Raw genomic sequence first — 26,351 nt, forward strand, 5'->3', positions numbered from 1 at the left:
GTTGTTAGTCCTCACCTGAGGCTATCTTCCCATTGATCTTTTAGAGCGAGTGGAAGAGAGAGGGAGAGACAGAGAGAAACAACGTTGTGAGAGAAACACATCAATTGCTGGCCTCCTGCACATGCCCTGGCCAGGGCCTGGGCCGGGGAGGAGCCTGCAACCGAGGTACCCATGCCCTTGACCGGAAATCGAACCCTGACCTCCTGTTCGTTCACAGGTTGACGATCAACCACCCCGGCCGGGCCAGGCGTCCCATCTCTGCGGCTCGGTTTTCTCCGTTGTCACACGGGGGTGGGATGCGGCGGCAACCACCGAACGCCCGCCCTAGGGTGACTGGGGAAGTGAAAAGCTTATGTAAGGGGCCCAGTCGGTCGGAAGTGTCCGGGGCTGTTGTTTTCCTCCGCGGCCAGGGCTCCTGTCCCGAAGCCTGGGACCTCAGGGGGCCCCGGGCCACCCTGCCCGGCCCGCCCCAGTTGTGCAAGCGCCCTTGGTTCTCTTGTTACCCGGGAGCCGGCAACAAACCAAAATAAAGGAAGGGGACAGGCGGGGAGGGCCGGCCTCCGCAGGGAGCCTGAGCCTGTCAGCTGGGAATGCCTGTCAGCCATCCAGGGCGGCTCCCGCATGGGCCTGGAGGTGGGAGAGTGACTCACGCCGGCCGGTGCCCTCTCCACCCCCGCGCCCACATGCTCGGCCCTCCCCAGCCCGGGGGCTCACCTAATCCCCACCGTGGGAGTCGGGGGGCATGTGCGCCCGAGCCGAGGTCTAGGGTTGCACACAGGAGCCTGCGAGTGGAAGTCTCCGTGCAGCGAGCGTCCCACGAGGCGGGCAGCGAGGTCAGCCTGGCCGCCGCTGCCTCTCCAGCCCAGACCCGGCCGGCCGCAGGCAGCCGCCGCCCCGCACCCGGGAGGGCATGGCCGAACCAGAGGGCAGCGGGCTGCAGGTGCTGCTGCACACGCTCCAGGTAGGAAGGGGCGGAGCGGGTGCAGGCGGGCCACCTGGCGGGCTGCGTCTCCGGGCCCCTCCAGCCGGCCCCTCCGGTGCCCGGGCTCGGTTGGTTTGCTCACCGGCAGCGATCGTAGCCCGGGAGTCAGCAGCGGCTCTCACCTTGAGGCGGACCTGAGGGATGCTCTGGGGGTTAAATATTTAGCACGGACGCTGTTGCTGAGAGCTCTGCTGAAGCCGTTGAACCTGGTGGGATTAGAGGCTTTGCAGGGGTGGAGAAAGTGGGGGGGAAAGGCCCGCCTGGCACATGAGGACGTGTTGAAGCTGCCCCGCAGCCCAGCGAGCGGGGAGGCCCAGCCCAGGAGGCCAGGGGTACGGGAAGCCACTCCTCCGGGCTTCTGCTGAACGTGCTCTGGGTTCCTTAGAGTTGCCCGGGGAGCCTGCTCATGGTGCACCGGCCCAGGTGGGTCGGCCAGAGGGAATCAGGATCACCCGGGAGCCCGGCCGGCGGGGCTCAGGGGTTGAGCGCCCACCTATGAACCAGGAGGTCACGGTTCGATTCCTGGTCGGTCGGGGCATAGGCCCGGGTTGCGGGCTCGATCCCCAGCGTGGGGCGTGCGGGAGGCAGCCGGTCGATGATTCTCTCTCATCATGGATGTTTCTGTCTCTCTCTCCCTCTCTCTTCCTCTCTGAAATCAAGAAAAATTAAAAACAAAACAAAAAAAGAGTCTCCGTGGGCCAGGGTCTGGGCGTCGGCCTCCCCATAGAGTGGTTCTGTTCACTCCTTGGTTTGAGAACTCTTGTCCTGGAGCAATCTTGGTTGCACCCTAGAATCACCTGGGGACTCCCCCCCCACTCCCCCTATGCGCCCCCTCCCCCATCAGATTTAATTGGTCTGGGAGCAGCTTGGCCATTGATGTTTAGAAGACACCCAGGTGGTCTCCATGTGCCGCTAAGGCCAAGAACCACTGCTTTCCAACCGTGGGCAGAGGCGTGAGCTTAACCGATGCAGAGAATGCCTGGGCTTGGAGGGCCCAGGGGTCGTGGAAATCTGAGGCTGTGATCGGGGGTCACGGAGGATGGGCTGCAGTACCTCCACCCTGATGTGGACTGTAAGCGTTGTGCACTTCCACTGTAAAAAACGGTCTTAGTTTTCCTCTGATTATTTTTTATTATTTAAAAAATATATTTTTATTGATTTCATAGAGGAAGGGGGGAGAGAGAAAGAGAGAGAGAGAGAGCGATAGAAACATCAATGATGAGATGCAATTAAACAGAACATTACTGATCAGCTGCCTCCTGCACGCCTCCTACTGGGGATCGAGCCTGCAACCTGGGCATGTGCCCTGACCGGGAATCAAACTGTGACCTCCTGGTTCATAGGTTGATGCTCAACCACTGAGCCACTCTGGCCGGGCTCCTCTGATTCTTAATGACAGCTGTGACTCTAAAAGTTAAAGAATGAATAAATCCAACCTTCCATGTAAAGATAAGAAAACCGAGTCTCAGAAACAAAATAGCTCCCCCCACCTCTCCCAGGGTCAGGTAACCACCTAACTGGGGAACTGGGACCGGCACCAAACAATTCCAAGATCCCGCGACGTCCTGTGCTTTGACTCATTCTATCCGATGCGTAAAAGGCAAGGACGCGTCTGGGCTGGGAGTGTCGGGGGTGGGAGCGAACCTCAGAATAAATTTTCCGCCGGCTCGGAAGTCACTGCTAGTTGAGCACAACCCCCTGAATTCCCACCAGTGGGGGGTTTATAATTGATATTTAGAATGATCGCTCCGGGCCATTGCGGGATCGCTCAGTCAAAGGAAGGTTTAATTACGTTCCATATACCCTACTAAGTCCGCAATTAACCAGAACATTAAAATAACGGGATCGCGCTTTCCCTGTGCGCCCGAGTTGGTCAGAATCCGGGTGTAGAATTATTTGGGTTCCTGGCCTAGCCTTGAGCCAGCCCCCACAACTGTTCCCACGAGTCCCCCTTCTGTCTTGGCGGAACCAACCAGAACTCCGACGTACAGTGCAACCTCGGTTCTCCAACGAGCGTCTCCCGTCTCCGTCTCCAACACTTCACTCTTCCGCCCGACAACGCTTTCATGCCGACACCTGTAGGATCCCTCACGTGGCTCTCAGGCGACAAAGGGGAGAATCCAGAGTATGAGTCAGGTTACCGCTGTTAACATCTCAGGAAACTGGGCTGTGAATATTTTCCTGTGTGTGTTTGCTGTTTTTGTTTGTTTGTTTTTGCTTTTGTTGCTTCTTATTATTTGTTATTACATTTTTATTTTTCACTGTACATTTCCTTTCCTTTTTGGTTAAGTTTTCATTTCTATTTCAGGTCCTTTTTGTTTTTGAAGTGTTTATTTCTAGATTAAATAGTACATTAGACATGTACTGTTCGTATATAAGAAAGGTTAAAGGAGGAGTCATCTGGGGGTCTGGAACGGATTAATTCCATTGACGTTATTTGTAATGGGAAAAAATGATTCAGTTTTCGAACAGCCTTCTGGAATGAATTAAGTTCGAGAACTGAGGTTCCACTATATTTTATACATTTTTTATTTTAAATATATTTTTATTGATTTCAGAGAGGAAAGGGGAGGGAGAGATAGAAACATCAATGATGAGAGAGAATCATTGAGCGGCTGCCTCCTGCACACCTCCTACTGGGGTGGAGCCCGTAACCCAGGGATGTACCCTTGACCAGAATTGAACCCCAGACCCTTCAGTCTGCAGGCCGACGCTCTATCCACTCACCCAAACCAGCCAGGGCAGTTCCACTATACTTTAAAAAAAGAGGACCAGCCCGGGCAGCGTGGCCCAGTGGTTGAGCGTCAACCTATGAACCAGGAGGTCATGGTTCGATTCCTGATCAGGGCACATGCCTGCACTACAGGCTTCATCCCTAGTACGGGGCGTGCAGGAGGCAGCTGATCCATGATTCTCTCTTATCATTGATGTTTCTGTCTCTCTCTCCCTTCCTCTCTGAAATCAATATGAATATCTTAAAAACATAAAGAAAGAGGACCCAGAGCAGATATTCCACGCAATCGTATCTTGTGATGGATTTCAGGCTCTCCCCTAACCCCCGCGGACGAGGAGGGCCCTGGAGTTTCTGAGACATTAGCTGAACTGCTTTCAACGGGAGATCCCAAGGGTGTTACTGATTCAAGCCAGACCCTCTTTCCTTGTGCACCAAGGAGAGACAAGGCTTGGTATTGCTTCTCTAGCCTCTGGGGAAGACTGTGGTTGGTGTTAGGGTCGCCCAAGGAGGTACACACGAGGCCGAAAGGGGTAAAGAATTATGACTTTTTTAGGTCATCTGGGAACTAGAAGGGCCTGCCTGTGGACTGAAGGGTCCTGGGTTCGACTCCAGTCAAGGGCACATGGGTTGCAGGCTTGATCCTTACTAAGGAGCGTGCAAGCGGCAGCCGACCCATGATTCTCTCTCATCATTGATATTTCCATCTGTCTCTTCCTCTCTTTCTCCCTTTCTCTCTGAAATCAATAAAAATATATATTAAACACAAACAAAACAAAAGTGCTTGTGAGCTCTACACGCTGTTCAAATGACCGCAGTTTTATGGTTTCCCCAGTCGAGGACACGGTGGCAAGACTGGGGACACTTGCCTACGCTTTTCATCACTCCACCCTGCTTTTTTCCTGGGCGGATGCCAGCGCGCTTGGATGAAAAGGAAGGCATCTCATTCCGTTGCGTTCTCATCTCTCCCCGTGCCCCACGCTCATGGGGGACGACAAGGGGCAGCCAGGGTAGCAGCATGCGGGCGCCACACCGGCTCCCGCGCCCCGAGCCCTCCCCCAGCGGCATTCCCCGCACGCCAGTGCAGCTCCTTATCGAAGCATGAAATGTGTGTGATGGTTCGGTCAGCGTGGGCAGCCCCGAAGCTGCAATACGGGCACGTTTTTGCGGTTTGCATGGGTGCTCTGGGGTTTGACGTTAGAGCTGCTCCAACAGAATCCCAGGTCTGTGTGTCTTTGCCAACAGGACCAGAGCGAGCGCCTTCTCTCAGTCATCTGTGATGGATTGTGAGCGAGGCCCCAGGATGTGGCTTCCTGTCTGGAGGGAGCATTGAGCTGTAGGTCATCGGAAACCTGGTGGGGGGACAAGACTGTTGGGTGGGATGGTATGTCCAGAAGAGCAAGGCCTGCCCAGGCTGGTGTGGCTCAGGTGGTTGAGCATCATCCCGTGCAGTGAAGGGTCACCGGTTCGATTCCCGGTAGGGTACATACCCAGGTTGTGGGTTCGGTCCCTGGTCGGGGCGCACGCGTGAGGCAATTGATCGATGTTTCTCCCTCTCCCTTCCTCTCTCTAAAATCAATACAATTTATCCCTAGCCTGTTTGGCTCAGTGGATAGAGCGTTGGCGTCCTGGGTTCGATTCCAGTCAAGGGCACATGACTGGGTTGCAGGCTCAATCCTTAGTAGGGGGCATGCAGGAGGCAGCCAATCCATGATTCTCTCTCATCATTGATGTTTCTCTCTCTCTCTCTCTCTCTCTCTCTCTCTCTCTCTCTCTCTCTCTCTTCCTTCCTCTCTGAAATCACTAAAATATATATTAAAAAAAAGAAATCAGTACAATTTAAAAAATTGTCTAAAGACGTAAAAACATGAGCAAGGTCTTTGAATTTTGACTCAGCCCCTCACCATGTATGGGATTCAGGACAGACTCTTGAACTTTTCTTTACTGGGATGCTTTTCATCTTGAAATGAGAATTAGAATACCTGTTCACGGGCTTATTCTGCGTGTATAGAGAAAATGCACGTGGAGAGGTCAGCATCGTGTGTGTGCCTGAAGGCCAGTCGTGATTGTATTGAAACACGGTGCCTGGCGTCATGGAAACACGATGTTAGCGTGACAAGGGAGGAGGACGAAAAGTATTTGTGGAACACGTCTGCACGTGATGACGGTCAAGGTGAACACGCAAAAAAATTCGATGGCCTTTGGAAGCCCAAACTCCTCCATGCTGGAGGTTCAGGGAAGGCCTGAGAAAGTGGGTCAGGTGTCAGCAGGGGAAGGCGTGGTTGCCAGAGGCAGGAGAGCGCCCAGTGATCTTACCCAAGTCGGAAAAGTGTGGGGAGCCCGGCTGGTGTGGCTCAGTGGTTGAGCATCGACCTAGGAACCAGGAGGTTGGGTTGGATTCCCGGTCAAGGGCACATGCCCGGGGTTGCGGGCTTGATTCCCAGTAGGGGGTGTGCAGGAGGCAGCCGATCAATGATTCTCTCTCATCATTGATGTTTCTCTCTCTCTCTCTTCCCCTCTCCTTTCATTTCTGAAATTAAAAAGAATATATATATATATTTAAAAAAAAAGAATATAAGGATAGACCTGGAGGCTTTGATCAAGGTTCTCCTTGCGGCCTGTGGGCCGTTCTGCTTGGGCTCTGAGGCCAGATGGCCATGGGGGTCAGCCTTGGCCTCGGGTTTCAGATGAAAGGCAGGCTCAGGTTTCACACTTGGGGTATCTGATGAAACTTTCCCTGAGGGATTTGGAGAGAAGGCTGCATCTCCAATAAATGTCGGTAATGAATTCTCTCCCCGCCCTTCCCCCTCCAAAGAAGAAAGCCCCAGGGGGTGGTAACATCTCTCTTCTTTGGATCCCACCACCCAGCACAGCTCCGTGCCCTAAATTTCAACCCCCTGGGCTTCTGTACCCCACCCCCCTTAAGACTCGCGTTAACCCAAGCCACCCCTATAACGATGCACAGTAGCTAAATTAGGAAGAGGCTCAGAGCAAATCCCATTTTCTCCTGGACTTTCATCATTTAATCATAAAATATACATTGCACATCCTCATATGAGTTGGTCTATATCAGAATATATACGTTAAATGTCCTAAAGGCAAAAAAAAATTCTCGAAAGGACAGCTCAAATTCTGGGCTGAGCAGGAGGCTAAGATGATGCCGGGCCACATGGCTCAGAGATTGAGCGTCAACCTATGAACCAGGAGGTCACGGTTCGATTCCCGGTCAGGACACATGCCCGGCTTGCGGGCTCGATTCCCAGTGTGGGGCGTGCAGGAGGCAGCCGATCCATGATTCTCTCTCATCATTGATGTTTCTATTTCTCTCTCCCTCTCCTTCCTCTCTGAAGTCAATTAAAAAAAAAAATCCTCGGGTGAGGATTAAAAATTAATAATAACGGCCGAAACCTCTTTGGCTCAGTGGATAGAGTGTCGGCCTGCAGACTGAAGGGTCCTGGGTTCGATTCCGGTCAAGGGCATGTACCTGGGTTGCAGGTACATCCCCAGTGGGAGATGTGCAGGAGGCAGCTAATCGATGTTTCTCTCTCATCGATGTTTCTAACTCTCTATCCCTCTCCCTTCCTCTCTGTAAAATCAATAAAATATATTTTAAAAAATTAATAATAATACATAAAATAAAATAAAAACAGAACCCACTGTGGGAAGCATTCGAGGCTCTGAACCCGCCAGCAAGCGATGTATGCACCCCAAGATCCAGGCACACCCCGGCGGGGATGTGGACGGGGGGCCCTGTGGTCTCCACATGCCCGAGAGACAAGGTGGACGTGGGGAATGTGCCCAACAGCGGTGGTCTCCCACGAGGCCTCTCCCGTTCTTACTTCTGCATCTGGTGGAAGTCTGCGGAGCTTAATTTCGGTCTGTAGCGGCCACACCTTGGGGTTACTGGCCCCAGAGAGATGAGTTTCTGTCCTAGTTCCCACACACGCAGACTACTTGCTCAGGAGGGAGTTGCCTCGCTTCTTCAAGCCTCGGTTTCCCCACCTCTCCTTCGCCGTGTAGTGTCCTGCTCCCCTGGCGCCGTGGCTTGCTCATCCCAGGAGCTCTCTCATGGGAGATGAAAGCTTCGACAATGCCATTGTGCCACTTAATTTTGAGTTTTTGGTCCTCCTCCCCATTTGCAGCGTAGGCTTAAAAAATGACCCAACTTGACCTAGCCCAGTGGTCGGCAAACTCATTAGTCAGCAGAGCCACATATCGACAGTACCGCGATTGAAATTCCTTTTGAGAGCCAAATTTTTTAAACTTAAACTCTATAGGTAGGTACATTGTTATTCACTTAATTAGGGTCCTCCTAAGGCTTAGGAAGAGCCACACTCAAGGGGCCAAAGAGCCGCATGTGGCTCGCGAGCTGCAGTTTGCCGACCACTGCTCTAGCCTGTTTGGCTCAGTGGATAGAGCGTCAGCCTGCGGACGGAAGGGTCCCGGGTTCGAATCCGGTCAGGGGCACATGCCCGGGTTGCGGGTCGATCCCCACTGGAGGGCGGGAGGAGGCAGCCGACCAATGATTCTCCCTCATCATTGATGTTTCTATCTCTCCTCTCTCTCTCTCTCTCTCTCTCTCTCCCTTCCTCTCTGAAATCAATAAAAAAATATATTAAGAAAAAGAAAATGCCTAGGTAAAAAAAAGTACCAGCTAAAATTAAAAAAAAAAGGGACCCAACTTTATAGCACTTCTCCTTCTGCATATCCAAAAAGGAAAGGCTGTTAATATTTGCGCTTGAGGTACCGTCTGTCATATTGATTCTTCGAAAACGCTGAGAATTATCGTAGCGCTCAAAATCAATTAAGGGCATTCTGCACGTGTCACTAAACGACACTTGAAATAAAAAAGTGTGCGTCAGCCACTGACATTTCAAGGGCTATATTTGCTCGTCACTGAGGCTTGACAAATGGAAATTAGTTGCAAACCTGGCCGGAATGGGAATCCAATACTGTCTCCAGTCTTGTTGAACAGTCTTATTCAAGAACTCTCTGTATGTAACACGTATGCCGTTTTTCCATTTGGGATATTGTGACGGGGTTCCATTTGAAATCTGAAGCTGGCTGTTTGACAGTTGGTCCTGCCTCTTCAGCCTGGGGCTCGGTGGGGCAGAGATGGCGGTAGCCGGCTGCTATGTTCCTACTTTGCCTTGGCAGTGGTTTAGCACCCAGAGGTGCCATATTGGACATGGCATATGGGCAGTCATTGGGTCTGGGCTGCCGGTCACTCCTTGAGCCCATTCAGCAGAGATAGGGTGGAATCCTACATGAGCGTTGGTTCCAATCTTGCCGGCAGCGTGGGGGAGCAGCAGGGCACCCACAAACATCTGCTCTGTCCCACCATAAGCCAGCTGCTGGTAGTGGGTGGAAGGACAAAGATTACATGGGAAGTCGGCCAAAGGGTGATGCCAAATGGGCAGTTTACAGGTAAGCGGGCTGGAGATTTGCCAAGGCATGTGGGTATGCAAAGGCTGGGGGTCTGCAAAGGCCTGTGGGTGTGCAAAGGCTGGGGGTCTGCAAAGGCCTGTGGGTGTGCAAAGGCTGGGGGTCTGCAAAGGCCTGTGGGTGTGCAGAGGCTGGGGGTCCTTAAAGGCCTGTGGGTGTGCAAAGGCTGGGGGTCTGCAAAGGCCTGTGGGTGTGCAGAGGCTGGGGGTCCTCAAAGGGCTGGCGCTCCGGTTTGGTTTCCGCAGTAAAGCTGTGCGTCCTTCCATGATCACCGGCAGCTCCCAGTGGGGAGGACGGGCTGCCTTTCCAGGGGAGCTCCCAGGGCCGGCGTGCAGCTCCCAGCCAGGTCAGAAGGTGCCTTTTAAATCAGAACAGCACACCCGCGGGTCACAGAGCGTGATTCATATTTCTTTTTAAAAAAAATATATTTTTATTGATTTCAGAGAAGAAAGGAGAGGAAGAGAGAGATAGAAACATCAGTGATGAGAGGGAATCATTGATCGGCTGCCTCCTGCATGTTGGACTGAGCCCGCAACCCAGGCATGTGCCCTTGACCAGAATCGAACCTGGGACCCTTTGGTCTGCAAGCTGACACTCTCTCCGCTGAGCCAAACCGGCCAGGGAAATGACTCATATTTCTTACAACTCTAGCCGGTCCCCGATATTCTGTTTCTGCCCCTATCACAACTGCCCCTGTGGGGAGTGGCCTCGGTCCTCTGAGTTGCCCAGTCTGCGGGGACGCTCTCTGGGTGTTCCAGGAACGTAGCCCATCGCCGGGACTTGAACACGGTGTTGCGTATTTTCACTTCCGCAATGAGAAGTCTGTTCTGTGACCTTGACTGTTGACATATAGAAGGTGGAGGGGTCAAGGGAGGGCCTGTTCTTTTCACTGAAGTCACGGTCAGCTTCTTGCACCTGCTCACCCTGCAGCCTTGGGGACTCCATGTACCGGGATGTGGCCGGGAAGATAACCGTGTCCTTGCTGAGTGTGGTGCCCACGCAGTTCATTTCTTTAAAAAATATATATTTTTATTGATTTCAGAGAGGAAGGGAGAGGGAGAGAGAGAGAAGCATCAGTGATGAGAGACAATCATGGATCGCCTGCCTCCTGCATGCCCCACACTGGGGATCAAGCCTGCAACCCTGGCAAGTGCCCTGACCGGGAATTGAACCGTGTTCCCCTGGTTCAACCATGGAGCCACACTGGCCGGGCTTTTTGACTTTTTAAAGTAAGTTATTTTTACACTAGAGGCCCAATGCATGAAAATTCTTGCAAGAGTAGGCCTTCCTTCCCCCGGCTGCCAGCACCAGCTTCCCTCCAGCACCCGGAACCCGGGCTTCCCTCCTCCGGCCACTGGCAGGTGCCCGGGACCCCAGCTGCTTCCCTCCGGCCCCAGCTTCGTCCAGAAGGATGTCCGGAATGACGCCTGGAAGGACATCTGGTCTAATTAGCATATTACCCTTTTATTATTGTAGATGATAATTGACGGTGATATGCATTTTACTGCTCATCTCATGGTCCAGATGAGCCCGGCGAGGTCACGCATGGTGGATTGAAATGGCAAAGATGGATATTTAGCCGGGACGCCCACTAGGCCGCTAGAGTACAGAGCACTGATACGCACTTCCTGCTAGGCCTTCCCTCTATTGGCTGTTTATCTCATTTTTTTCCTTAAAAAAAAAAAAAGAATTCTTCTACCATCTGTGGCTTCGAAGGTCACATGAGAAGAGTCGTTGCGATCACTGTCAGTGGAGGAGAAGAACCTCGGAGGGCCTCGGTTGCGGTTCTGTTAGGGCCCGAGGCAGCGATGGCCAGAATGACTTACTCCCAGGCCAGACGCCATGCTGTCACCCCGGCATCCGGTGCCCTGGGGCGAGGACCACGGCTTCTCCTCATTTCCTGCCTGACTTCTCCACACGGGCAGGCTCGAGGCTCTGTCTCGCTTCCTCTCTCTCTCCTTGTTCTCAGTCCGCTCTCCCCCGCGTGGCTTTCTCCGTCATATACCAGCCATTCGTCAGGGCTGCCTCCACCTGTGTCTCTCTCTAGTCCCCACCTTCCCATGGTTAACGTAACCTGTAAAGAATTTTTTTTTGTGTGAGTTTATTTGAGCCCAACTGTCGACAACTACCTGGAACCAGAATCTCAACGTATTGAGAGAATGCCCCTGAGAATGGCGTTTTCTTCACCTTGTTTTGGACATTACCATCCAAGGAAGAGATGTTCATGGGTGACATGAAATCCATGGGTGATAGACAAGGGAGGCGGGACAAAGCAAAGGCAGGAAACGCCTGGGATTGGGTAAAATGTAAAAGGGCAGACACATGCTTGTCTTACTTAGGTGGGTGCAGGACAGGGAGCAGTCAACCATTACCTCGACAACAATAAGGGGGTTGTGGTCTCTCTGGTGCATTGGGTGTGCCCGGAGGGGCCCGGAAAAAGGGAAGTTACAAGTTACCCTGACATTCCAAAGGTCTGTTATCTTAGATGCAAACAGACAATATAGGCTCAGTTAAAGATCAGAGTTGGGTCCTAGCCAGCTTGGCTCAGTGGATAGAGCGTCAGCCTGCGGACTGAAGGGTCCCAGGTTCGATTCTGGCCAAGGGCACATGCCTGGGTTGCGGGCTTCATCCCCAGTACGGGGCCTGAAGGAGGCAGCTGAACAATGATTCTCTCTCATCATCGATGTTTCTCTCTCTCCTTCTCTCTTCCTCTCTGAAATCAATAAAAAATATATATATTAAAAAAAAAGATCAGAGTTGATCTTTCTCAGGGAAGATACCGGCCTAGGACGCGACTACATACCATAGACTGCTTCTCAATGAAAAAAAAGTTTAATTTCAGACCATCCTTGGTGGTTACTTTAGGTCTCTGAGTTTGCAAGGCCACCCCTCAGGCCTTCCCTGAGTTCATCAGGTTAGCACGCGGCCCCTTTGCGCCCACACCATGAAGCTCCAGACACCCCAGCGTTCTGGAACAGCCCCCACTTATCCGTGTTATCTGGTTATCATCACGAGTAGCACCCCATCTCTCCCTCAAAAGGCACAGTTATGTAACTGACACGTCTCTGGAAATTTGACATCTTCACTTGAATATCTTACAGGCATTCCAATTACTGTGAGCTCTTGATATTTTTTTTTTTTAAAAAACTAATTCCCATATTTCTTCCCAGTTAATGGCGTCAATACCCACTGGTTGCTTTTCCTTGATCGTTTGATTTCTCGGATCGAGTCAATAAACTCTCCAGGCTGTGCATTCAGAACACATCCCCTGTCTGCCCGATGCTCTCTCCTCCCCACAGTCTAGTTCAGCCACAATCATCTCTTACTTGGACGGATCTTAAAATCCATTCTCTGTATCGTAATCAGGTTGACATTTAAATCAGTTCATGACATTATTATTATTATTTATTTTTTGGCCTAAAATCCTCTTACAAGAAGGGAAGTAAATAACTGGGAACAATAATAGAATTTACTGTGCCACTAAACTAGGCAGGGCGGAGAGAATTTATTGAGCGTCATTGTGCTAGGCTATTTGCATTTGCTCTGTTATTTAATTTAAGCTTCATCTCATCTCTGTGTCCGTGGGCATCATTCCAGTGCGTTCCAGCTAAAACAAAGCAGAACAAAAGAAGCAAATTGATAAACAAGAAAAATGAGGCTCAGAGCGGTGACAACATCTTGCTCACACAGCTAGCAAGTGTTAACGCCGGATTCGAACCTGAGTTGGTTCTCCCTAGTGCTAAAACCCAAGGGTTGTCTGTTTGGATTTTTTGCAACTTTGTTGGAACTAATTATCTTTTTCTTTTTTTTTTAAACATATTTTAATTGATTTCAGAGAGGAAGGGAGAGAGAGAGTGAGCTAGAAACATCAATGATGAGAGAGAATCATGGATCGGCTGTCTCCTGCACGCCCCACACTGGGGATCGAGCCCTCAACCCGGGCATGTGCCCTGACCTGGAATCGAGCCATGACCTCCTGGTCGATGCTCAGCCACAGAGCCACACCAGCTGGTCCGGTCATCTTTCCTCATCTGTCCTCAGGAATGCTGTCTGAGAGGTTTTTGTGTTCCTCGGGCCGTTTACCTAATGATTTATCTATCAATTGTCATCATCACAACCTTGCTGAAGACTTTCCCTGGGTGACTGTATTGAGTAAGAACAGATCTGGCGATGGATAACAGAAAGCTGACCATTGCCCTTTTGTCCTTCCTCTCATGAAGAAGCCTGGGTGAGCTGGTTTGGCTCAGTGGATAGAGCGTAGGCCTGCGAACTGAAAGGTCCCAGGTTCCATTCCGGTCAAGGGCACATGCCCGGGTTGTGAGCGCGATCCCCAGTGGGGGACTTGCAGGAGGCAGCTGATCCATGATTCTCTCTCATCATGAATGTTTCTATCTTTCTCTACCTCTTCCTTCCTCTCTGAAATCAATAAAAATATATTTTTTAAAAAATCATATGTCTGAAATCCAACCCTAGGGACGTCTGATTCAGTAGGTCTGAAGGGGTTTGAGAATCTGTAGCTTAAAAAGTTGTCATAGCCCGGCCGGTGTGGCTCAGTGGTTGAGCATCGACCTATGAACCAGGAGGTCACGGTTCGATTCCCGGTCAGGACACATGCCCGGGTTGTGGGCTCGATCCCCATTGGGGGGCGTGTAGGAGGCAGCCGATCCACGATTCTCTCTCATCATGGATGTTTCGATCCCTCTCTTCCTTTTCCCTTCCTCTCTGCAAGCCATAAAAACATATTTAAGAAAAGAAAAAATAGAAGCTGCCTCTGACTTCCTTGTCTCACTGACATTGGGATCCCCGTCTAGGGTGTGTCCATATAACCTTTCTTCTCAGATTCACCCTCAGGGACTCTCTTTCAGGAGGCGTTCTCACCTTTTCCCGGGCTCAGCCCCACTTCCACAAGTGCATCCGGCCCTGTAGGAGCAGTTCTCCTTCGAGGTGCTAGGGACCCCCAGTTCACCTCGCCTTTCCCCCTTTGCTTCTCTCTGGGCTGAAGACTGGCAGCGGGGGTTTGGGGGGTAGGGTGGAAAATGAGAGACAAGTATAAAGGCTCCGTCTCGCAGCTTGGATTTCAGAGACAACAAAACAAAACACAGCACGTGTTCTCAGGGCGTATCTGCCCCATGTTTACGCTGACAAAGGCTGCCTTGGCTCGAACTCTGCCGCCGCTGTTGGCCCTCCGCAAATCAAGCGCCTGTGACAACACTGTAATTACGCTCCCGAAACAAAGGCAGCGAGGAGATGCATTTTAAATATCCTTTATTTGCTTGCTCCAGGGGGGCCTGCGATATCAGGGCTGGAGAGCAGGTGCAGAGGTTAAAAATACACGCGACACAATCAAGAGCCCGGGCCGGCTTTCTGTGTGTCTGTTGCAAATGCGAGTGTTTCCCTGGAGGCCTGAGCATTTCAGAGGTGATGGGGGTAGATGTGGAGTTTGATGCTTGGATTCTGTTCACAGGGCGGGAAAACGGTACAGAGGACGAAGCAGGTCTCTCATCACTCGGGCGGAGCTAGAAAGCGAATGTGTACTTGTCACCTGCCATGAGCTTCTCAGTCTCTCATGAATTCAGCGTCGATTATTTTTTTAAGATTAGGCAATATGTCAGTATGTAAATCACAAAGAAATAGCCATGCCTTGCTCAGCTGGCATGGTTCAGTGGTTGTGTGTGGAGGTTCGATTCCCGGTCAGAGCACACACCTGGGTTGTGGGCTCCATCCCCAGTAGGGGGCGTGCAGGAGGCAGCTGATCCATGATTCTCTCTCATCATTGATGTTTCTGTCTCTCTCCCTCTCCCTTCCTCTCTGAAAAAAAAAAAGAAAAAAGAAAAAAGAAATAGCCAAGCCTTAACACAAGATTCTTTTTTTATCCTTACCTGAGGATATTTTTTCCATTTTTTTTTAAAAAGAGAGAATGGAAGGGTGGGAGGAGATGGAGAGAGAGAGAAACACGGATGTGAGAGAGACACATCGATTGGTTGCCTCCCACATGTGCCCCAACCAGGGCCGGGGTTTGAGCCTGCAACAGAGGTACGTGCCCTTGACCAGAATCAAACCCGGGGCCCTTCAGTCTTTGGGCCGACAGTCCAACCACTGAGTCAAACCAACCAGGGAGACTTTAAAATTAGAGTTTCAAACAGTGGTGTGCCTCTTTGGGAGATGATGAGTTCCCTGTCCTGGATGGCTTAAAAAAAAAACAAAACTATTAGAGACTTCCTTGCTCGCATGCATTTGGCAACACTAGGATTAGAAAACCTCTAAAGTCCGAAAAACTTCGGATCTGTTAGGAGAATTCTCCGGGGTTCCCAGGGGAACCTGTGTTGCTAAAAGTGCCTGCCGTCCGGGGAGCCAAGGGACCCCGTGTTCCCTGGCCCTGTCGTAACCAGCGAGCCCAGAGCTCAAGGCGGCCTCCAGCGGGTCCCCTTTGAACACTCCTCGGCTTCCTCACACTCTGAGCTGACAGATGAGATGATCCTTCCCACCGCGTGTCTACAGATGCCCAAGGCAGTCATGGTGCAATCAGCACTCAATTAGTTATGCAGGGGAGAACTTGGGCTTCTCAGAAAGGGGCAGGGGGACTTTCACACAAGGCCAGACGTGAGGGGGAAGCCAGAGACCATGTCCACCCGAACGGCAGTTTCCTTTGCAAAAGGCGTCTGGCGAGGACAGCCCTCCAGGCCCAGTGATCCCACGAAGCTGCGTCTGAACAGGAGCTCTCCCTCCAAGGATCTGCCCCCGTGCTCCTCCCACGTCACCTCTCGGCAGCCAGAATCCGCCGCTGAAGGTGACGGTCACCAGAGCAACATGATACTGTCCATTTCCTGCCACGGTCGCGGGAGGCACTGACAGATTGAGTGCTGGGGGAAGTCCTGTTCCAAGCGAAGGAATGGGCCATGTGATCACGGACAGGACGGAAGAGACTGTAGATGCTCCCAGGAAAGATGAATGAGCTGAATGCACGCCTCCCTCAAGCATCAAGGATTTAAAGAATATATGTAGCCCGGCCGGCGGGGCTCAGTGGTTGAGCATTGAGCTAGGAACCAGGAGGTCACGGTTCCATTCCTGGTCAGGGCACATGCCCGGGTTGCGGGCTCCATCCCCAGTAGGAGGCGTGCAGGAGGCAGCAGATCCATGGTTCTGTCTCATCATTGATGTTTCTTTCCTTCTCTCCGTTCCTCTCTGAAATCAATAAAAATATATTTAAAAAAATATACATAGAGCCCTAACTGGTTTGGGTCAGTGGATAGAGCATTGGTCCTCAGACTGAAAGGTCGTGGGTTTGTTCCCGTCAAGGGCATGTAACTTGGTTGCAGGTTCCATCCCCGACCCAGGTCAGGGAGAATGCTGGAGGCAACCACTTGATGTGTCTCTCTCACATCAATGTTTCTCTCTCTGTCTGTCTTCCTCCCTTCCATTCTCTCTAAAAATAAAATCAATGGACAAAATATTGTCGGGTGAGGATTAACAACAACAACAAAAGAAAATATGTAGATTCTTCCCCAAAACCCCAAGCTTAATTCCACCCCCTCTGCTCCAGCGTAGGCTAGGCATAATCACTTGCTTCCAAAAAAAGTGAGTATGAAAAAGGAGCAATAATAACTTCACATTGGAGCCTGGCCAGCGTGGCTCAGTGGTTGAGCGTCAAACTAGGAACCAGGAGGTCACGGTTCGATTCCCGGTCAGGGCACAGGCCCGGGTTTCGGGCTCAATCCCCAGTGTGGGGCGTGCAGGAGGCAGCCGATCTATGATTCTTTCTCATCGTGGATGTTTCTCTCTCTCTCTCTCTCTCTCTCTCTCCCTTCCTCTCTGAAATCAGTAAAAATATATTTAAAAAAAGATTTACAACCCCAGTCTAATGAAGAGAAAAGAAAAATTAGACAAATGCCACTACAGGATACCTTTACAGTGTTCCTGAGGGTTATCAAACCAGACGGCGAAGCGGTCACAGATCGGAGGAGGCGGGGGAGGCCTGCCAGCTAAGCCCGTTGAGCTGTGCTGGGTGGGAATTGGGAAGAAAACGAGGACAGCAGTGAGAAAACCTGGCGAGACCCATGGTGGAGTTTCGGTAATAGTCACGTACCAGTGCCACGTCAGCGTCTTCGTTTGGAGACATGTGCCGCTCGCTGGCAAGGTGGGAACCATGGGGAGACAGGGTGACAGGTATCGCTGCGACTCCGTCAGTCTGCCATGGCTCCGAGTTCAAAGTTCACTGACAAATGTCAAGGTTTTGTTTGTTTTCTTTCTCCTCTGGGAAAACCCCTCTTTCATTTCATTCGGGGATTTGGTCCCTGCCCCATCAGGTTGTCTTAAGGGTGGGTGTGGTCCTTACCAAGGGTGTCAGTATTCCCGATCGAATGCCTCCGGCACCAGACTTCTGAATTGTATTTCTTTTTTTTTTTTTAAACAAATTTTTATTGATTTCAGAGAGCAAGGGAGAGGGATAGAGAGAGAGAAACATCAATGATGAGAGAGAATCCTGGATTGGCTGCTCCCCTACTGGGGATGGAGCCCCCCGCCTGGGCATGTGCCCCGACAGGGAATCCAATCATGACTTCCTGGTTCGCAGGTTGATGCTCACCCACCGAGCCACACCGGCCAGGCGGAATTGTGTTTCTTAAAAGGTTAAAGCCATCATTCATCATCGGCTGTGTGGCAGCTGACCACGGAGCCTCCAAAAAGAAGAGGTTTATAATGCTAACCTGATTACGTACGAAGTCACTCACTACAGCCTGTATAATGGCATGGCACGAGGATAATCAGCCCGGGTAAACGGACAGAAGGCAGGCTGATGTTTAAGTGGTGGGCTCTATTTTGTGGAGGAGTGAATAAAGGAGGCCTTAGAGCTAACGGGATCACCCATCCCTCCACGATGGAATAATGCCGTGGCAGCACGTCTGACGGATCGAGGGCTCCTCCTTCTGCTTCTCCAGGATTTGTCAGTCAAGGCCACTCTGGCGCTCTGTTTACATGGCGGGCTGACCTCCTTCCAGAAGATGGGAGCCAAACCTTGAGAGGGAGTCAGGAATAATTCATACTGTTGGTAGAGGAGGTTCCCATCCTAAAATTGCGGCAGCCATGGCAAACCCAGGAAACTTGCATCTGTTTGGCAAGACCTTCCCATTTCCTCATTGTCCATCTCTATTAACTTTATTTTTTTACAAGAGGCCCGTTGCATGAAGAGATTCGTGCAATAGGCCTTCCCTTCCCTGGCTGCCGGCACCGGTTTTCCTCCGGCACCTGGGACCCAGGCCTTCGCTCCGGATGGAGCCTTCAGTCTTTGAGGCTCTGGATGGAGCCTTCAGTCTTTGCTCCGCCACCTCGCCCCTACGCATGCAAATTAACCACCATCTTTGTTGGGTTAATTTGCATACTCTCCTGATCGGCTGGTGAGCATAGTGGAGGGATGGTTAATTTACATGTTTGTCTATTATTAGGTAATATATTTTTTAAAAAATATGTTTTTATTGATCTCAGAGAGAGAAAAGGAGAGGGAGGGAGAGATAGAAACATCAATGATGAGAATCACTGATTTGCTGGCTCCTGCACGTCCCCTACTGGGGATGGAGCCTGCGACCCAGGCACGTGCCCCCACTGGGAATGGAAAGGCGACCTCCTGGTTTATGGGTTGACGCTCAACCACCGAGCCACACTGACCGGGCTGAACTTTATTTTCTTCATGATGGTTTTCAGGATTATATTTTCCCTCTCCCCGATTTCCCATTAACCATCCTCATATATCAAATTCAGCTTGGACTTGATTGGCGTAACCTGTCACTGTATAACAGCACGGCACAATTATTATCATCATCCTTGGTACGTGGACATACAACTGGTGTCCTTGTTGGCTTGTTTATCCTGGCCAACGAGGTCGGTTGTGTTATCCTTGGCTTGTTTAGCAGTTGGATTGGGAACGCCCAGGCTGGTGGCAGCCTTTGGGTCTTCCTTATTCATGGCTTTGTGTATCGATGAGTCATAAGTAATTTCAATAACTGATGGAATGGATGGCCAAAAGGACAGATAAATGAACATCTGGCCAAGTTGCTGCTTCTAAGGGAAGTCATGACTCCCACGACTGTCCTTCTCGTTGACGTTCGACCAGTAATTTTCATTTCCTCTCTCGTCACCAAGCAGGGAGGTGCCGCCGGATCTCTGAGTATTGGTGTGCCCGCCGTGTCTTTCGGATGCCAGTCAAGAGCCAGGTCCTTCATCATGACATCGCCTTGATCACTCAACGTGAACATGCGTCCCAAAGAGGAGAATCGAAACAAATTTGTGTGTCTTAAGTGGGGGCATTGAACGAAGGGCTTATTGGGTATCGCCTTAGCTCTTGGATGTGAGCCTTGGCAATCAGAGGAGAGTTGCCCGATGTCCTCTTTATGGGGAATGTGAGCTGACACAACTGTGGACACATTTCTGCACTATTAAAACTGTGACTTAACTGGCAAGCTGCCAAACCTTCAGGGCTTGGTCGCCGAATCTTGAAATAGGCTATTTTTCGCCCCAGGGTCCCCATTATAATCTCTGACCCTCGAAGCCTTGATCCACATTGCTAATGCCACCTCCACTCTCTGAAGCCCTTTTTTTCTATTACCTTTCCCATTTATTTAACCTCTCAACTCTCATCTGTTTTATAACCCCGCCTGCTCACATTGATTTTTTCCTCCCCTGGAATCTTCTGGTTTCTTGAGCGTGAACTACACGAAAGATAAAATGTCATGGGTTTAGTGTTAAAAATGATCTTCATCGAACCTTCTCTCACCTGCTCCCTCTACTTTATGAAATGGAGTCTGGGAGCTCGAACTGCCTGGTGTGACACGATCAACAACCAGAAGGGATGTACTTCGAGGAGGCGCAGTGTCCCTGGTGGAGTTCTCCGGGGACATCTGTGGGTCCTTAGGGCTCCAGGATGGGGTGTTCGCATTTCCAAAGAGGCATCTGGGACGTACAGAAATAGATGGTAGAGTCTGTGTAGTTCACGGGTAGACCCTTCTGAGAAGACAGCAGAGTGGGGCTTTGGAGAGAGACTGGGTAGACGGACATGAATAGACATTTGTTAAGTTGGAAGATAGGATAGTAGCTTCTTGACCCAGAGGCTATGGCCAACGTCTGTGAACTGAAAGGGAAAGAATTACTCCTTCCTGGGAAATGCTCTAGAGTTGTGTTTTGTGTGTGTGTGTGTGTGTGTGTGTGTGTGTTTTAATGGCAGAGCAGCTGTCATTAAAATTATTATAATTATTATTAGATTTGAGAGAGGGAGAGGGAAAGGGAGAGAAGAGAAAGAGAAAGAGGGAAACATTCATTTGTTGTTCCACTCATTTATGCATTCATTGCTTGCTTCTTGTATGTGCCCTGATCGGGAATCAAACCCCCAACTTTGGTGCATGGGATGACTCTCTAATCGACCGAGCTCCCCCACCAGGGCAGCAGAACAGCTGTCTTAAGTTACCACAGGTCAGGAGAGGGCACGTGGTCGGGGAGGGCAGGAATCATCCCACAGAAGTCACCACTGACCCCTCTTATGTGCCCGCTGTCTTCAGGAGAGCTTCATGCCTCCTTGTGGTCGCCAAGGGCACCCCGTCCTCGGAGACACGTGGGCATGCTTCCAGCAGATGAACCGATGCCGCTGATTTCTCTCCGGTCACTCATTTTCAGAGTCCAACCCACTATGCAGCTGCCTCTGGCCCACAATACCAACATCAGAAAGTTGACCTCTTAGCCCGGCCGGTGTAGCTCAGTAGTTGAGCATATTGACCTTCGAACCAGGAGGTCACAGTTTGATTCCCGGTCAAGACACATGCCCGAGTTGAGGGCTGAATCCCCAATGGGGGGTGTTCAGGAGGCAGCTGATCCATCATTCCCTCTCATCATTGATATTTCTCCCTCTCCCTTCCTCTCTGAAATCAATAAAAATATTACAAGAAAGGAAGGAAGGAAGGAAGGGAGGAAGGAAGGAAGGAAGGAAGGAAGGAAGGAAGGAAGGAAGGAAGGAAAGAAAGAAAGAAAGAAAGAAAGAAAGAAAGAAAGAAAGAAAGAAAGAAAGAAAGAAAGAAAGAAAAGAAAGAAAGGAAGATAGAAAGAAAGAAAGAAAGAAAGAAAAGAAAGAAAGGAAAGAAAGGAAAGAAAGAAAAGAAAGAAAGAAAGAAAGAAAGAAAGAAAGAAAGAAAGAGAGGAAAAAGGAAGGAAGAAAGTTAACCTCTTAGCATGAGGATCTTCTGTTGACTCCAGACTGACATCATCAGATAGCCGGGGTTCTGAAGCTGGAAGGGGCCAGAGAAATCCTTGCTGTTTATTTCTCTAGTGGAAGCACGAGGAAAGCAAGTAGGGGCCAGAGAGGTTAAATGATTTATCGAGAGTCATAATGAAGAAATTGGGTTAGAACGAGGTTTACTGCCTCCAAGTCTGATGTTTTGTCTGCTCTGCATCGTGTTGTCCTCTGCAAAAATCAATAAGGGGGAAACTCAATACAATCTTTATGCTATTTTGCCGTGTAAATCGTTGTTGGTCTAGATCCTCGGTGTTTTTTTGTTTTTTGTTTTTCACCGTCATGCATTTCAAATTCAGTTTTTGGAAATCTAAGTTCTGATGCTTTGTATCCATCTGCTTCTGAGATTGGCTTGTGTCTCAGTCACCATTGCTGTGTAACAAATGATCCCAAACTCAGTGGCTTACGACAGCTGTTTGACTTTTCCCATGACCTGGAAAGGACTTGGCCGGGTGTGTCTCACTTGGCGTCTCCCATGGGATTGCACTGGAAGTTGGCTGGGGTGGAGGTATCCCATTGGAGTTGAGAGCTTAGGTGGGGCTGAGTGCCCTACGAGTCTTCCCACATGGTCCATGGCTGCCTTGGGGCCTCAGCATTCTCCTAGTGCTGTGGTCGGCAAACTGCGGCTCGCGAGCCACATGCGGCTCTTTGGCCCCTTGAGTGTGGCTCTTCCACAAAATACCACGTGCGGGTGCGCATATAGTGCGATTGAAACTTCGTGGCCCATGCGCAGAAGTCGGTTTTCGGTCTGGGCGAGTCTATTTTGAAGAAGTACTGTTGGTATTTGGCTCTGTTGACTAATGAGTTTGCCGACCACTATAAGTGGCTCTGGTCTCCAGATCGGGATGCCAGCTGGTTAGGCAGGAACTGCATAGCTTTTTATGGCCTAACCTTGGGAGTTAAGAAGTGTTACTTCTTTTTAAAAAATTTTATTTATTAAAAAAATTATTTTTTATTGATTTCATAGAGGAAGGGAGAGGAATAGAGAGAGAGAGAGAGAATATCATGGATTGGCTGCCTCCTGCACGTATTCTACTGGGGATGGAGCCTGCAACCCGGGCTTGAGCCCTGACCGGGAATTGAACCGTGAGCTCCTGGTTCATAGGTGGATGCTCAACCCCTGAGCCAAGCCGGCCGGGCCTCAGACCTATTTTTAGATTATTCAGCTTTTCCTAAGCATGGCCATGGGACCTAGCACCCAGTTGGGGCAACAATGGCAAACTTCTTGTTTTATAAGCCGCACTGTCTCCACGCCAACCCCCATCAGATGGAAACAAATCTCATTTTGTTTCATGGGCAGATGTCTCCATCCAACTCCTTAAAACACCTCTTTCTCTTGAATTCATTTCAACCTTGACAGGAAGTTGTTTCTTGTACCTGAACTCAATTTGTAAGGACACCGCTTCTTCCCAGACCCTCTTTTTAAAAAAATATATTTTATTGATTTTTTTTACAGAGAGGAAGGGAGAGGGATAGAGAGTTAGAAACATCAATGAGAGAGAAACATTGACCAGCTGCCTCCTGCACACCCCCTACTGGGGATGAGCCCGCAACCAAGGTACATGCCCTTGACTGGAATTGAACCTGGGACCTTTCAGTCTGCAGGCCGATGCTCTATCCACTGAGCCAAACCGGTCAGGGCTCCCTGGACCCTCTTATGTGAACACGGAGAATCGCTGGTCACCCTGCTTGGCGTTGGGACCATTTTTAATGATGGGAGCTTCTGATCGGCTCTCCCTTCCCTCATTCATTGCCAACTTCAAATTTAATAATGTCCCTTGTTTAACCAACGGACCGTCTCCAGTGAGTGTTCCAGCCGCCTGGCAATGTGGTTTTCTAGGGCTATGAGCTGTGTCCTGTGCTCTTGGCTCATGCATTTGGGAGAGATTCTGACGTGCTCTTTAGGGACCAAGAATTAGAATTTCATGCCCAGCTGGCGTGGCTCAGTGGTTGAGCGTTGGCCTATGAAGCAGGAGGTCATGGTTCTATTTCTGGTCGGGGCACACGCCCAGGTTGCAGGGTCCATCCCCAGTAGGGGGCGTGCAGGAGGCAGCGGATCCATGATTCTCTCTCATCATGGATGTTGCTATCTCTCTCTCCCTCCATGAAATCAAGAAAAAATATATATATTAAGAAAAAGAAAAGAAATAGAAGTCTGTTTCATGGGAAGGAAAAGGGAGGTGGAGTCCTACTCTTGCCGTGGTAGCAACATGAGCAAAGCTTTGAAGGCACAGGTACCCATGGTGGACGTGGGCCACGGTGACTGGTCCTAGGTGGCCGCCACGCGCAGTGCTGGGGTGTGGGCTGTGGCTGGAGATGAGCCTCCGAAGGCTGCGTGATGGGTAGAGTCTTCCTGACACATGATGAGCCAGGAGGAGGAAGGCCACAGCAGACAAACATTGCCAAGCAAGGGAGCAACAAATTCGAACCAGAATTGCAGCAAATGGCAGTGCAAACTCACCCCCCCCCCCCACACCCTCAGACTGTGAAAGACACTGTGTGTTCTTCCGACTGCCTGCCTCTCTCTGTAAACTTGGCAGAGCCACATTTTTTTTTTAATGGGAAAGTCTTCATCGGGGGATTTACTCAATGATTCCTTTAACAGGATCGTTAAAGGAACATCGAGGCCCGTCGCATCCTGTCTCCTTGAATCGCTCATTTATTATTACTGTGGGTGAGATAACGGCGCGGTGGGGCGCGTCTAAATGGTGTAAGATATTTATTGGTAAATTTAGCGGTGCGTAAATTAATGCCAGTGGAGAGTTTGTGGGGCCTTCCCCCCCCCCCCTCCACGGATAGCCATGATTTCCACTTAAAGGAAAACAATCTTGGGCTGATCCATCCAGGCTCGGAGCTGAGATCATTCTGAGCTCAGCATCTATATGACGATATGGTCTCTTAGTTCCTGTGGGAGGGCAGCGTTCTCTTGGTGGGCTGGTGCTGTCGTTTCTGGAATCAATTTCTTTCCTGTTTATTAAAGCCATCGTGCTTGTGCCCGGCTGGCGTGGCTCAGTGGTTGAATGTTGATCTATGAACCATGAGATCACAGTTCAATTCCTGGACAGGGCACATACCTGGGTTGTGGGTTTAGTCCCCAGTAGGGGGCATGCAGGAGGCAGCCGATTGATGATTTTCTCTCATCATTGATGTGTCTGCCTCCCTCTCTCTCTCCCTTCCTCTCTGAAATCAATACAAATATATTAAAAAAATAAAACAACCACCCATAGTGCTTGGGAGGAGGGCACATGGAGATGTGAAATTTTATTCTTTCTCCATCACGTCGAAATTCCATAACAAACTATCCAAATAAAAGTAGCTTTCCTACGTGAGGATATGTATTTTTTCACTCACCTGGAAGTCCACAGGTTGGTGGCTCCACAGAGCTGGTCATCGGTTGGTTAAGAATGTCACCAGCGCCCAGCCGGCTGGCGTGGCTCAGTGGTTGAGCGTTGACCTATGAGCCAGGAGGTCACCGATTCCCAGGCAATTTGTGTCTTGACGGCCTGGCCTGGCGACTCTAACGGATGGTTTCCACTGAACGTTTGCGAGACGACTGCATGAGTAATTAAATGAAAGGAAATGAAATCTGGGTCTTTTTCTTCTTTTTAATCAGTTTCTACTTGCGTCGTTTCCCCCTTTCCTCTTTCTCTCATCTGTCTGTTTCCTACCCTATTTTCCCTTTTATGGCTCATATTTCATAATGAACTAATACATTATAGTCATTAGCTAACGAATCTGGCATCTTATGTCACCCAACGTTGCACAGCCTTGCTTTTATCATTTAACCCCTGCCCTCTTCTCAGAAGAAATGCAATATTTTTGGGGGGTGGGGGGTGGGGAGGGTGCTGGAGGTGGACCCTGAAACATCAGTGTGGATTAGGGACACCATTCCCGGGACTCTCTCTTCTCTTATGAGCCATCTTCGGGTCCGCTTTCAAAGGGCCAGAGTCCTGCCCTAGCTGTTTGGCTCAGTGGATAGAGCATCGGCCTGCGGACTGAAGGGTCTCAGGTTTGATTCCTGGTCAGGGCACATGCCCGGATTGTGGGCTCGATGCCCATTTTTTAATATATATGTTTGTATTGGTATCAGAGAGGAACGGAAAGGGAGAGAGAGATAGAAACATCTATGAGGAGAGAGAATCATGGATTGGGTGCCTCCTGCACACCCACTACTGGGGATCCAGCCTGCAACGCGGGCATGTGCCCTGACTGGGAATTGAACTGTGACCTCCTGGTTCATAGGTCGAAGACACTCAACCACTGAGCCACACTGGCTGGGCTCAGTGCTTACTCTTTTGTCCATCTTATTGCTCCAAAACGGGTCCTCCAGGTGGGGTTCTGAAGGGGACATAGGGAGGCAGAGCCCCATGGGAGCCCCCTCATTGTCATGATTTAGGGAGTCCCCCTTTAGGCCTTTAAAAAAATATTTTTATTGATTTCAAAGAGGATGGGAGAGGGAGTGAGAAAGAAACATCAACGAGGAGAGAGAATCATGGATCAGCTGCCTTCTGCACGCCCCACACTGGGGATGAGCCTACAACCCAGGCATGTGCCCTGACCAGGAATTGAACCGTGACCTCCTGGTTCGTAGGTTGACGCTCAGCCACTGAGCCATGCCGGCCAGGCTGGGCACTGTTTATGGCAGGAAGTCTTTCTCAGGGGAGCCCACAGCCCTGCCCTCTCCCACCTCCTGCGTTTGGAGTAAAAGGCGCTTGTGTTCTCGTTGCAGAGCTCCTCCGACCGGGCGTCCATCCTGAGCATCCTCCAGGTCCTCGGTGACCTGCTGTCCGTCGGTGAGTGGGCGGCGTGGCCATCCCTGGCCTGGTGGGCGCGGGGCATCCCTGGGGCCATGGCGTTCGCCCGGGAATCTGAGGGGCTCGGGGTTTTGTTCCAGCTCACGTTTCTCTGTGAGACAGAATCCCCACTGA

General features: G+C 50.6%; 1 protein-coding gene across 1 annotated transcript in view; it reads left to right on the forward strand.

Annotated features, from left to right (window-relative positions):
• Positions 1-607: 607 nt before the first annotated feature.
• Positions 608-26,351, forward strand: part of AGBL1 (AGBL carboxypeptidase 1) — a 226,078-nt gene continuing 200,334 nt past the window's right edge. The window contains exons 1-2 of the mRNA XM_059678428.1: positions 608-961; positions 26,153-26,216. Of these exons, the coding sequence (XP_059534411.1) occupies positions 911-961; positions 26,153-26,216 (115 nt within the window). The 5' untranslated portion in view covers positions 608-910. The remainder of the gene's footprint in view (positions 962-26,152; positions 26,217-26,351) is intronic.

The sequence above is a fragment of the Myotis daubentonii genome, chromosome 21 (genome assembly GCF_963259705.1).
Source record: "Myotis daubentonii chromosome 21, mMyoDau2.1, whole genome shotgun sequence".
NCBI classification, from domain to species: Eukaryota; Metazoa; Chordata; class Mammalia; order Chiroptera; family Vespertilionidae; genus Myotis; species Myotis daubentonii.